General features: G+C 37.2%; 1 protein-coding gene across 1 annotated transcript in view; it reads left to right on the forward strand.

Moving 5' to 3' along the window:
- The window catches only part of LOC135083727 (octopamine receptor Oamb), a 166,689-nt gene that overhangs the window by 112,036 nt on the left and 39,675 nt on the right, over positions 1-14,978 (forward strand). The window contains exon 3 of the mRNA XM_063978450.1: positions 11,896-12,091. Within this exon, the coding sequence (XP_063834520.1) occupies positions 11,974-12,091 (118 nt within the window). The 5' untranslated portion in view covers positions 11,896-11,973. The remainder of the gene's footprint in view (positions 1-11,895; positions 12,092-14,978) is intronic.

Genomic DNA, 14,978 nt, shown 5'->3' on the forward strand with positions numbered 1-14,978 from the left:
TTTATTATAAGATTTTAAAAAAATGTATCTACTTTTTGTTTTGTTATGAAAAGTTATAGTTCTAATTGCATGTAGTCATTATTTTATTTGTGTCCTTTTGTGAAAAACGTTTTTCAAATATAATTATTGTATCAGAACTCCTGTAGTTTTATTTAATAGCACGATCTTAACACAAAAATTAACTGAGCTTAAATTTCTAAAAAATATATTTTTATTCTGACCGTACATAAAAATCTTATATTTTTTAAGTGGATTTAAAATGGGTTGAGCTAGGAATGTTGTTGGGGTGAATAAGGAACATAAAATTAAAAATTAGTTGTGGGTAGAGTAAGGAACAAAATTGGGTTGAGTAAGGAAAATAATGAGTGGGTTGAGTTTGTCGTGGGTCGAATACGGAATAACCCCATTAATATAACAACCATTTAAGCTTTAAAATATTCTCGCACAGTGCAGTGAACCTTACGTGACAGTAAATATCTTACGTCTTCCCTAAATTGAATATTGTTAAAAAAAAAAGAAAAACTGATCAAAAACCGACAATATTGACGATGTAATTTTGACGTTTTTCTCAGATCGAGGCATCCGCTTTTTACCAGCCAATCATGTTGAATTAAGCCCGCAATATCCGGGATAAATTGGGACCTCATGCCAGCCTATTTTTATAATTTTGTTTGCCCACCCATTAAATATTGCACTAAAACATTTCATTCCGTTCGTTTCCTTTTCTTTTCACTGTAAAATACAGTGTGAGTCACGTTAAAGTGTACATATGAAAATAGATGAAACTAGACCTATTTTTATCGACAAAAAAGTGGTCAAAAATTTTTTGAGATTTTTTTTTAATTTTTTATAGATTTTTTTTCCTTTCAAGTACTTATTGTAAAGAAAACGTAATAACTTTTAAACTAAGACGTATATCCTGATAAAATAAAAACAGTAATAATGCTAAATAACAGACGATACTAAAAAAATACATAAAATACTCAGAAAATGCCAACAAATAATAAAAAACGATACTTTTTGAAAAAAATCTGCTTAAAAATTCGTGTTTTTTTGGTTATTTGATAAATTTCTCCAAAAAATGCCCCTATAAAAGGTGGTTTTTATTACTTTGAATTATTCTCTATCGTATTACCTTTGTAAAACCAAAAATCGCATGTCTCTATCCCTATCACAACATTTGCTATGATCGTTTGAACTAAGCCTCTCCGGGCGCGCCATTCAACGCTTCGCTAACAACGAAACTGAAAATGGCTCTAGATTTGTAATTTTGATAAAGACAAGTTAGATTTCAAGTAAAAACAAAAGATTTCGAAGTAAAATAAGCATTTTAGTTAAAATTAAAATTGTCCTTACCTGTAGAGGAGAATAATGTTGTGGTAGGCCTTTGTTCAAACTATCATAGCAAATGTTGTGATAGGGATAGAGACATGCAATTTTTGGTTTTACAAAGGTAATATGATAGAGAATAATACAAAACAATAAAAACCACCTGTTATAGGGGCATTTTTTGGAGAAATTCATCAAATAACCAAAAAAACACGAATTTTTAAGCAGATTTTTTTCAAAAAGTATCAATTTTTATTATTTGTTGGCAATTTTTGTGTATTTTATGTATTTTTTTAGTATCGCCTGTTATTTAGCATTATCACTGTTTTTATTTTATCAGGATATACCGCTTAGTTTAAAAGTTATTACGTTTTCTTTACAATACGTAATTGGAAGAAAAAAAATTCTATAAAAAATTAAAAAAAAATCTCAAAAAATTTTTGACCTCTTTTTTGTCGATAAAAATAGGTCTAGTTTCATCTATTTTCATATGTACACTTTAACGTGACTCACACTGTATATCGTAACTCTCTCGAGTCCTTAAAACTATGAAATTAAAATTTCTATTTACTTTTAAAGGCATCTAACGCTGCTAAACATGTTGTTCAGTATATAAATGTCAGAAATCAGAATAAAAACAGTGTTTATACAGGAGGCGGTTGCCAAAAATAGCTTCAAATCACGCAAACAATGCACACATAAATAATAATGTCGCTTTTGTGGTCTCATTAACAGGATCAATTTAATACTGTAAATAATATAAGCCATAAACGTACTTATTATGTCTAGTGTTTAGCTGAGTCAGTGCCCGAGGGGTGACATTGAGATATAATGACGTGACAGAGCACATAGACCCATTAAACTGAACTGTCCTACCCGTGACATTGACAGCGGAGCGCCACGGTCAATACCGAATCGCTGGTTCCGATATTAGCCATGTTGGAATAGTTGAACGATGGTAGCGCCCCCTATTTATGAGTTTGGTGGGACAGTTCAGTGTAGGTCATCTATAGAAATCTGAAGCACGTTCAAAGTCACACGGATGTTTGACATTACAAAAACACCCTCCCTCACTGACTCAATTGAGCGCTCTACAGAAGGCTGAGTGTGAGTTTAGATCAAACGTCGTCACTATATAAAAAAATTACATTAAATGTATGACGGATTGTACAGCGTCTTTAGCGGATACTTTCAAAAACTAAAATGTTCATAGATTCTTTGACGCACTCGCTAGCGACGACGACGTTCAATCCAAACTGGCACTAAGCACACAGTTGAACAGAGCGAGTGTTCGGATCGCGAAGTCTAGTGCGTAGTCAAAGTCAAAGTCAAAGTCAAAATTTCTTTATTTGTTTAGACTAATAAATAGTTCTTACAAATCGTCATTTTGCTCTTAAGGAGCCTCTACATGTCTCATAATCTTTTTACCCTACCAGCGCTTCGAGACCAACATTTGGCAAGTGCTGAGAAGAAGCGCCGCAACAAACTCAGTCACCACTGTCTGCCGGTTAATATAAATAAATAGAAATAGCAGTAGTAGGTACATACGATTCAGGAGCAGTTCACTGAATTTACCATGCATTCTTGTATAGTGTATCAGTACACACACTGTGTAGTACAGTCACAATCATAATAACATGTCACAGACATACACCTTTCAACCGATGGCCATCTTTACCCAGTTTCCTTTTCTCTTTATATCGCTTCCCTTTGAGTTGACCGCAATCTGACGTCACATGGCATCTTATCTGTTGCCACGTGTGTGCAAGCTGGAAGCTGGACGCTTTTGTCTTTTCTTTTGCACTCGCTGCGATTGGAAATGGGATTGCGATCTGTGGGGTATCCAAGCTTTGGGATTTTTTTAGGATAAAACTCAATTTTTAAATGAAAAAAAAAGTTATTTATTGAAGTAACTGGATAGCGCTTGGTGGTATTATCCCAGTGTTTCGATAGCTATCATTAATCTATGTCAGAGTCTGTGAAAAACGAGTGTTTAATAACATGTGATTATAACAATTGGCCATTTAAATTACATTATTTTGACCGGTGAAACTGCTAGAAACCAGATTACCTTATTTTAAAGTAACGATGCATCCCATCCCACGCTTCGTTCTCTCTTAGACATTATCTCCAGCATTAGCTGTCTTAAGTTCGAATGTCCATATTTTATAGACAAGATGCCACATTTCTCGAAATCATACTGGCCCTACACTGATAAGAATTGGCACCCCCATTCTATAGACTTCAGAAAACGTGTTAAACTCCATCCCGAGCGCGATAAGATGGCCGAAAGGTAATTTTGCCGACTTTTTGACGTTTCAACGGTATCCCCCTCAGATAAGGGCGGATTTATTTTAAGAGATGACACCTGTTAAAAGAATTTATGGCGGAACAAAAGTTGGAGGCTTTAAGCAATTTACAACGGCTTTGAAAGTACTGCCATTAGCGAGTCTTAATGGAAATACGAATGTAATCGAGGTTAATAAATTACTAGCTTTTGCCGGCGGCTTCACCCGCGTGAAATTTAGTTTGTCACAGATCGTCATAAATTATAGCTTATATGTTGTTCTGGGTTATAAATAATAATACTGTAAAGTTTCATCAAAATCCGTTCAGTAGTAGTAACAAACATCCAGACATCCACACAAACTTTCGCATTTATAATATTAGTAGGATACTAGTAGGATGTATTCAATAACGCAAGGGAAGAATCAACTTTGGAAAGTTGGTCACGGAAGTATTGGTTCCACCATCTTTTTTTACTAACTACAAACGTCAAGTATGCCAAACTTCACTCAAAACAAAAACACCGGTCAAAGTTACGTTTAAAGTTAACCCTTAACCAGGTTTTAGTCGCCATAGAGCGCACATCAATTTGAACTTTATGCTGTGAAGCTACGGTTCTTCTTGTCGTGTCGACAACAAACTTACACAGCATCGGCCCAAAACTCCGCCACGGTTGAAAACCAATGACTTTTTTCAGCCTGGTTAAGGGTTTAATGTGATGCAATGAGGATCAGTACTGTTGTAGAAAATTCAATAAAACTGGTATCTACGTTAATCTTTAAGATATAAGAAAGATATATCTTTTTTAATTATCCAAATCGGAGCATTACTTACGAAGATATTAAGTAATAAACATAGGCCGTTTTTGCCGCTCAAATTCAACGTACGCAGGGCCGCGTGACGTCACTATATCCGAATCGAGCGCAGCCGGCGTACTATTGGGATGGAAAATATTTTTTTCCAGCTAAACTATCAGTTTTAGAAAAAAAACTTTTAATAACATTTATTCATCAAAATAAAGTAACCTATCGACCAGTAATTTTTAAAAATAAAAATTGTTAAAAATAAGTATCGCTATGTCCAAAAACCACATTTTATAGGATTCGATGGAATGCGGAGACGCGGTTGGGGCGAGTGTAACTTTATGATTGTTTGTATTGAACATAATAATACATAATGAGTGCTAATACCCAGCTTCTGGCCTTGGTACGAGGGGGGGAGAGGCAAGTCATACCCAGTTTCTGGCCTGGGGGGGGGGGGGGGTTAGTCATACCCAGCTTCTGGCCGAGGGGGAGTCATACCTAGCTTATGCTTCTGACCTGGAGGGAGGGGGGGGTCAAGTCATAACCAGTTTCTGGTTCTGTCCTAGGGGGGGGGGGGGGGTAAATCATACCCGACTTCTGGCCGAGGGGGAAGTCATGCCCAGCTTATGGCCTGGGGGGAGGGGCAAGCCTTACTCAGCTTCTTTCCTGGGGGGAGGGGGAGGGGTCAAGTCATACCCAGTTTCTGGCCTGGGGGGGGGGGGGGGGGGGGGGGTAAATCATACCCGTCTTCTGGCTGAGGGGAAGTCATGCCCAGCTTATGACCTGGGGAGAGGAGAGGGGCGGGGGATCGAGTCATACCCAGCTTCTAGGCTAAGATTAAATAATTTCCAGGAGGGAGCAGCTGGCCCGCCCATGGGAACGGCGAATAGATAGGTAGGTACGTAGGTTTAACTCAGAAAAACTAAATAACAGGTAGGTATTGCGTGTACATCGAAATGATCTTCATAGCAATGTCTTGTAGCCTAGGCAGAGTGTATCTGCCTCAGCTATACTTATTGTTAGAAGTAAATAAATTAATATTTATACATTTTTATATTTTACTTGGACGAAGATATGACTCTAACAACACTTATGAACACTTTATTTAAATAAATCGCCCAATATACCACCGCGGAGACCCTAATCGCGTCTCCGCGTTCCATTGAATCGTATGAGCGTATGGATTTTTTGGGATATTTTTCACAAGTTCTATTTTAAAAAATTAACTATCGATAGCTTACTTTATTCTGATGAATAAATGTCATAACAAGTTTTTCTTTAAAACTGATAGTTTGGCTAGAAAAAAATATTTTCTATCCACGCAGTACGCCGCGCCGCGCCGGCAGCGTTCGGATCGGATATAGTGACGTCATCGGTCCCGCGCCGGGCGGTCAGTGAACTTTTTTAGTAATTTGGCCATAACTTCGTCAATTTTTGTCGTAGAACAAAAATTTTTGGACTGTATATTAAGGATTTCTTTCTTAGACCTATAAATCTGTATTCACAGCTAAAAATCGAAATGATCCTCATTGAGCCCTAACGCTATTTTGTTTTTTTTTTTGTGTTAGAACACTTACTCAGTATTTTTGAAACCAATCCACTGGTGCTATGAGCCGAAGACAAAAAAGCCGGTAGAGCAACACTGGAAATTATGCGAATAATCCAACCTCCAAACCTAATAGGTAGAGAAGCTTGGGTCCATGATCGATCATCATCATCATCATCATTTCAGCCATAGGACGTCCACTGCTGAACATACGCCTCGCCCAATGATTTCCACGTTGATCGATTGGTAGCGTCCTGCGTCCAGCGCTTCCCTGCTACCTTTACGATGTCGTCGGTCCACCTGATCGATCATCTAAAGGAATATTTAAAACGGAGGAAATAATTTGTATTATAGAGTTATCTAATTTGGCAGTTAAGCTAGGGTATTTCCAAAACTGTGAAGAACGAATGCAATATGGGAATTTAGGGACAAAAAGACAAAACCGAATAATTGTGCACGCCATGTGTGTGTTAATTTTATAAGTAAACGGTTCGAAACATTTTCAAAGCTGTGTAATTTTTCGTCTGTAAAAGATGCAAACGCTTCCTCCAATATGGGAGACCCAAGGAGCGAAGGGAATCTCTTTTAATAATTTTAGTTAGTAGCGTAGGAATTCAAATTTACGTATTTGTTATTGCTTCAAAAACATTACAAATACAAAGTAACAAACACTTTTAACCTTTGCATCGCCACGGCGCCCTTTAAACAAATTTCGGGACTAGTGACTTTTTCAACCCTCTCCATTTCAAGTGGTCCGTAATTAGCTGTCGCACCATCACTTTGTTTGGCTTTCTAATTAGAACTTTGCTTTTGGTCACACATTTGGTTTTGGATGACTCTTATTTAAATAAAGCGTTAATTACTTTTGAACTGATTTAAAAGCTTAGCTGGAGTTCTTAGACCTCAAATTAAATATTGGACTCTTGTAGTGCAACCATTTTGTAGTGGTGTTATTGTATTATTTAACTTCCAACTGGAAAAGAGGGAAGATATAATATTTTAAACTATTATGTTGCATTTTTACTATAAATTCTATATTATTGTTGCAATAAATCCCGTGAAGTGATAATTTTAAAGAGGGAATATATAAATCTGGTGCGTATTTTTAGGTTGTCTTTGACTGACTTTGATAGAAAGTTTTAACTATTGTAAAGGCCCTATATTATATGCGTTCTTATTTATTACCTATTTCTCTAGTATTTTCTAGTTTTAAAATAAGTTGTAGACGTAGGTACTAACTGTAACAACAATTTAATAAGCAAATAAATAATTATGACTTTCACTGAAACACTGCCTGATTTCATATCCTTCAAAAACTTTGTGAAAGCGCTTTTAACAGCCTATTTGCTGAAAGCAAACTACGTTTATGTCTATGGCTCTATTCGGTCGTCCTCCTTTACCATACAGACCGCTACAGACGTTCTCTTTTTTTTTTTTTTTATGTGATAGGAGGCAAACGAGCAGAAAGACACCTTCAATTATATTTATCTAAATATAACATTGACATACACTCTTTAAATACGACCGTCCTCAACCATTTGATCTCTCATTTCTTTGCATCGGTATTCAGTTTGCACAGCGTAATCGATTGCCGATGGCTCCATCCGGCTTGGCGTCTCGATTATTTGTAGCGATATTCGTTTCGATTCGATTAACAGCTGGTATTTTGCTGGTTTTGTAAAGCCCAAAGACGGTCTATTTTTAGTAAAATAGTCCTTATTACAACTCCATAAGAATACAATTTGGGTTTAATGTTTGATTGTCTGTATTAGCAACAGTTATGGAATTCATCGGAGTATGACTTTGCCAACTCTAGTAGAGTTAATAGTTTAGTTTCTGTCTGCGGCTTTTTTTTCTCACGTCGCAAAATATTGCCTTTTTCCCGCGGCTTCAAACGCGTGAAATTTCGTTTGTCACACAGCGTCATAAATTATAGCCTATATGTTATTCTGGGTTATAAACAATAATGCTGTAAAGTTTCATCAAAATCCGTTCAGTAGTTTTTGTGTGAAAGAATAACAAACATCCTGACATCCAAACTTTCGCATTTATAATATTAGTAGGATAGTAGGATTAGTAGAAAAAGTAAAAAAAAAGATTATTAGCAATTTGTATTGCTCAAATTACTAATAGTCCCGTTAGCCCCTCGTGTTAAGCTAAATAAGCTTGTGTTACGAGTGGGCTCACCACTATAGTCGAGCGGCGGTGGGATTCGAACCCGCGTTCCTCGGATCTCGAGTCGGCCAGTCCGACAGTCCGACCACTTCACCGTTGGGCTATCGTGGCTATAAGTTAAAGTTTATCTTTAACTGCGGATATTATAGGTACCCAATACAACTAATCTGTGTCAAGTAAAAAACCTTAAAGTATAAATAAATCAAATTTGAGGTTGAGTATCTTTTAATTAATTCTTTTCTGTGACTTCCTCAGACGAAGCTATTATAAAAATTAAAGTAAAACTAAAAGATAATCGCCTAATCTGGGTCTTTAGAAAAACTAAAATAAACCCTGAGGAGAAAATTACAATCTCAAGAATGTAAAAGAAAGGTTCAACTGGCTCTCAAAGAGCATTCGTTATTTACATTCTGCTCTATAGCCTACATTTCTTTGTCCGGGTTTTAGTCCCTTTCAAAGGACTAATCTTAAGACTCCCACGTACGCAAAGTAAGCATAATCCCATAATGAAAAGAGCTTTTAATTCATATTTTTTGCGAATAAGCACAAATAACTGACACGAATACGTTAAGGAGGTTCTTGGAATAAAATCTTTCCTTCCCTGATATTTTTATTTCATTAACGATCAGTTCTCCAAGATAAAATCGTATGTGTGATGTGCCTATGCACTTCTTAAATTATTGGATAAGCCATTAATAGTGGTGTAAGCGATACGTAAGATACTTAAAAAAGGAATGTAGCATCTTTAGTCTTTGAAGTCTATTTAGTCCCAGGTTTTAGTTACAAAGAATTTAAGACAGGAAATATTTGCAGTGAGATTTCTATTAGCACAGCAGGAAATAACACTTTATTTATTAAGATATTAGTGTCAAACTTATAAGCTGTAGCATGAAATTAAATCAAAACTATTTCTTTACTTGTAAAGAGTTGACATCCTATTATTAGACCACATAAATGTATGTTATGAAACATGAAATTGCACAGCCAATTGATCAAGCATGCAATAATCTGGGTAAAATACCTGCAAAAATTAGTTTGACACAAAGCGTGTTTTACGTACTTAATGGCTGATTTACACGTGTTAAGTAATTAAGTACGTAACTAAATATTAATTTCATTTTAAGTCTATGTCAAAACGTATTTAAGTAGTCAAGCTCTTGTTTACTCTGAAACTGCTACTAAAAACGTGTCAAGTGACAAGCCCCGCCCACCAACTTACCCGAAAAATAAGTTAAAATTTAGTTACCTGTTTAACTACTTAATACGTGTAAATCGGCCTTAAGGATTGGACCCATAACTTAGTAAGTCTGACTACCCAGTCTAGGTTATAAAAACGTCGCTATTAATAAACAAGAAAGATTCCGCCAATCAACTTCAAATGCAGTATCTAGAAAGGTCACAATAAATGTTTGATAGCTGAATATTCCGTCAAATTGAAATCTAATAACAAATGCAAACGAGTGCGCTGACGTCAGACCCATAAATAGAGCGTATCGATTTATTTCAAGCTAATAAGTTGCTCCTAGCTCGCTGCGGGATCTTTTTGTGACAGATCTGGGAAATAGATCGCAGTTGTGTCTATTTTTATATCGATTGGAGACTAGAACACACTCGTGACGTTGTTTGCTTGAGTGAAGTTGTTAAGCTCAATCATCATTATCGACACTTAATTGAACGACTGCAGATCTTTTAACCTGTATAAGGTTATATTGGGATTTTGCAATAAATGTTGAATATTTTTTTTATGAGAAGGCAAACGAGCAGCCGAATCACCTAATGGTAAATGATTATCATCGCCCCATAAGTATACAACCGTAGGCCTACAATTATCTTAATTGTGGTCTCAGCGCTTTCACGTTTAGGCGATTCAGCACCGCGATAAACGCACAACTGACGCGCTACCACATACTATGTGACAGCGGATGCATGCCTTTACATTATAAAAACGCCGCTGCCGCGCTGCAGCCGCGCTACTAACGCTGCAGTCGCGCTACTAACGCCCTAATGCGAAAGCGCTCTTAGACCCCACCTGAGTCTGTCAATTTTCCTAGTAACGTAAGTGCGCCTATTAACGACCCCCCAAAATTTGTATCCTATTACCGCCCTATTTTTCTTTCTTTCATAAAAGACATAATAACAGGTTCCAGAAAACACGTTAGCTAAAAAATATCTAGATATGTTTATTGACTATCAAAACGATTAAAGTTTGTGTTCGTAAATAACCAGTAAATGGAGTTATTTGACATTAAATGAGACGCGCCCGCAACGGACGCACTTTTCATACTGACGCGCTCCCAGCTACTTAAGGTGCACCTTGTTATTAATTAGCGATTTTAACACATTCAAAATGAGTGTGCCAATATGTTTTTGCATGATAATATTAATTCGTACTTTAGTTTCCTTAATAAACCCTCAACATAGCCCTCTCGCTGTATTTTTGTAGCTTAAATGCAATTTTAAATAAGGGCGGTAATAGAAACACTTTTCATAATTTGGTTCCTAATAACGACCCATGGCGTTGTTAGAATTTTGATAACGTTTTTTATTTTAGTATTTATATATTTAATTACGCATTTAACCTCGATTTTTTTGTCTTGATCGATTCATAAGAATATTTCACATAATTAAATCAATTAACGCCATACGTTTATTGTCATAGGTTTGGCATAAAACTGCAATGAACATTAAAGAATATCTCTAATAATGTATGACAGTAGATTTTATAAAAACCTGTTAAATTCTAATTAGTATCTATTTGATATAAAATAAAACCTAATAGAAATGATACTTCACTGATCACGTCTTCATTAAAGTAGATATTTTAGCTGGTTACTGTTTTTTTTTACGGTCGCTAATAGAATAAAGTAATATTCATACTTAATTCTATTACCGCCTCATAACTATAACGCCACCTTAGAAGACTTATAAGCCTGTATTTTGTATATAACTAACATTTATGACATGACACCAAACCAATCATGCGTTATCACAACAACTATGTAACTTTTTAAGATCCTTTGAATAAAAAAAAATAATTTAAAATAATTATACAGACAGTGTCCAATTGTCCAAAGTTTAAATTAAAATACACAATTACACACAATGAAAATCAAAAACATAAGTCAAAAACTAATTAAAAATTATAGTAAAATTAAAAATAAAATATTAAATTAAAATTAAATTAAAACTCAAATAAAGTTTAAATAACGACCCCCACTAATCACTAGAACGCAGGGTACCGAAAAATCAAGTATAGTAGAAGAATTTATTATTTTACTTTTTCTGCTTGATTATTTATTTATTTTCGAGAAGCGTGCCCTTTCTCTTTTAATGATACTGAAATTCAAAAGCAAAACAAATTTAACTTGAAAAAATCAAGTGGTTCCCGAGCCTCTGAGCGGGAATCGAACCCGTGTCTCTTGGAATATACCCAATTGAAGAGCAATATTCTTAGCGGTCGGTAATAGAAACAGAAAAAACGTTAATAGAAACACACCTCGTCTATAGGTCGGTAATAGAAACAACTGCTTTTTCAGATTAAATTGCTATTTATTAATTATTACGTGATTAAATACTCATTGTTACTACTTGAATTCAAAGATCACTTCATCATTGTTATAAATAAATTAAAGTTTCTTTTCTATCACCACATCTTATATCTAATTTTCTAACGTTTATCCGAAGTGAGCTTAAACTGGCGGTAATAGGCGCATTTACGTTACATGTTGTTAATAAACAATATCTCTTTGTCCCCAGAGAGCCGAAACGATGCGGTTATCGCCATAGCGCCGCCCGGGCAATGCGCCGCGCGGCTCGACCGGCGCAGCGCACAATATGCGCTCGCTGAACGAGAGCGCGTGCGCAGCGCTACTCGAGCAAGTGCGCTGGGACGAGCCGACCAGCCTCGCGTCCCTCGCCGTGCTCGCGCTCATCGACGTGCTGGTCATCGCAGGTCCTTACCCGCCTACACATAAGGTTCAATGTCGCTCGCCGCTCGAGCAAGTGCGCTGGGACGAGCTGACCCGCCTCATCGACGTGCTGGTCATCTCAGGTCCTTCTTCTTCTTTTCGTGTCTTCTACCTACACAGTGTCAGCCCAAAACTCCGCCACAAGAGCGGCGTTGTCAGCAGCACTCATCAAATCCTCCTGAGTGCAATTGCTTGGGCAATCAGGGCACGACATCATGTGCTTCATAGACTAGGGAACCATCCAAGAATCCCTACCTGACAATATTGTCCTTACTACGGCCAACTTGCGTCCGAAGTCTATTTAAAGACTTCCAGGTAAGCCAGGGGAGCTCATGTCCAGGTGGAGGACTCTCAGACAGGGACAAAAGGGCAGGAAGATCAGCTCTCTCGCGCCATAACCTGCATCTCTCTTTTGACCGATCGCAGGTCCTTACCCGCCTAGACACAAGGTCCAAAGTCGCTCGCCGCTCGAGCGAGTGCGCTGGGACGAGCCGACCAGCCTCATCGACGTGCTGGTCATCGCAGGTCCTTACCCGCCTACACATAAGGTTCAATGTCGCTCGCCGCTCGAGCGAGTGCGCTGGGTCGAGCCGACCAGCCTCATCGACGTGCTAGTCATCGCAGGTCCTTACCCGCCTACACATAAGGTCCAATGTCACTCGCCGCTCGAGCGAGTGCGCTGGGACGAGCCGACCAGCCTCATCGACGTGCTGGTCATCGCAGGTCCTTATCCGCCTACACATAAGGTTCAATGTCGCTCGCCGCTCGAGCGAGTGCGCTGGGACGAGCCGACCAGCCTCGCGTCCCTTGTTGCTCGCGCTCATCGACGTGCTGGTCATCGCAGGTCCTTACCCGCCTACACATAAGGTCCAATGTGCTCTGCAGCCTCACATCAAGCTGCACCTTAGCAAGACGAAGGTTAACAAATATGCAGTGTTCGAGCAAGCAAAGGCCAGTTATTGCAAGCAATCCACACGTCTAGATATAAGTTTTAATATGTTCTACAGTCTCACGTCTCTCCCCATACTTGAGTTAGTTACATCAGGTAACTTACACGCCTAGATATAATGTTCTACAGCCTACATTTTATCGCCGTACACAGTTGCACATCGATATGTGTTACGTTGCGATCAACGTAACGCAAAAATTTTAGCATTAGGGCTCGTTCCAAATCCATTCCGTTTTTTTACTTGACTTAAGGTCCTGTGTCCCCTAGATGGGGAAGAGGGCGTCCACAACAGTCCTCCATCGCGTTCGGTTCTCCATCCGTTTTTTACAGGATCCCGTTTATTAGTATACTAACATTCACACGAACATCCCGTTTGTATCCAGCATAAACCGAACCCTTACATCGTTACAGTGTTTTTATAGAGCTCTAGGGGTAATTCGTGGTCACAAATAAAAAGGATTTCTCATGAGCGTTCATTTATCAAAGAAAAACCGATAATTTTAGTTTGACCTTAATGGTGGGTATTCAAGACTTGACTGAAAATTCATAAAACTTTTAAAGGTGTGACCCAAATTACTGCTATTAGCCTGCTTGAACAGTATATGAGAGTTAAACCTTTCTTTTTTAAAAATGGGTGTCAAAAGAACAATTACCAAATAGGTTCATACAGTACAGTAATGTAGAACTTAAATAAATTGTATCTCTAAATAAACTCTTCTAAAACTGTTAGTACGTTCTCACCCGATGCAATTTATTTTTAAACCTGGCTGCGATGCAGCATGTTAGAAAAACATACAGTGAGCTTACTCAATACCAATCAAAGTTCAACAAACTTTTCTCAAAAAGACTTGAAAAATCAATAAGTTTGTAATAAATTACAATATTTACTTGTATAAAAACTGAGTTATAACAAATTCTAGCGCTAAGAGTTGCATCTGAAACTAAATTACCTAAGGTGAGAATCGAACCTATAACATACTTTAGGCAATACGATATTTTCAAGTAATTTAAAACTTACATTTCGTTTGCTAAAAAGTAGGGATGTTATAGATATGTAGTTTCGGTTATGGATACGGTAATATTAATCCTATATCCGTAATAGGATTAATATTATACCGGTTTCGGTTTCGGTTACGGATATCCATAACATCCCTGCTAAAAAGTACAAAATTAAAAACCTCGCGAACCTACCTCCATCCAAGCCCGCTGCTACAAAGCTACGGAGAAACGCTACGGAGCTACGCCGTAGCACGTGCTGCGAACATGTTTTATTCGGAGCGTAAAAGGTCGGAATAACGTAGGATTTTATTTTTCTTGGCTTTTTACTAGCAATTGTTTGTTTTATTCTTACGTCAGTAAAGCTTGCGGTTGAAGCGTTGTATAAAGTGCGACAAAAGTAAAGGGCCTTTATGTCTTGGTAATTTACAAGGATTTATTTTCTTGCAATGTGTCTTTTATGTAAGATCTTTTTCAAGTACTGTTTGTGCATACTTGCTAGTGTTATGGCGTCAGATTGAGGTAAATTGTGGGTTCAGTGTTTATGGAATTCTATGCTACTATCGGGGTGGTTTATATGTATATGTTCATCGTCATTATGATTCGTTTAATTTGTTTAAGTAACTTTCAGGCAACAGTGTAATTAGTTAAAGCAAATGTCATCAACATTTAATAAACACGGGAATTTACACCTTCAATTTTAATTTAAACTTTGCTATAATCTCGTAAGGGTCGGATTTTAATCAAATCTCTTTATAATAAACTGAATATCTTTCACGTTTCATAAAATAAGCAAATATTGTTTTGTTTTATTCAACCCAATGCAATAAATTCATGATTGTTATACTCGTATAGTCTAATATCTGTAAGAAAATGTAGAGATTTTATTTCACCTTCACTTCAACGTTACCAACATAGGTTTTACG

The sequence above is a fragment of the Ostrinia nubilalis genome, chromosome 24, assembly GCF_963855985.1.
Source record: "Ostrinia nubilalis chromosome 24, ilOstNubi1.1, whole genome shotgun sequence".
Taxonomy (NCBI): domain Eukaryota; kingdom Metazoa; phylum Arthropoda; class Insecta; order Lepidoptera; family Crambidae; genus Ostrinia; species Ostrinia nubilalis.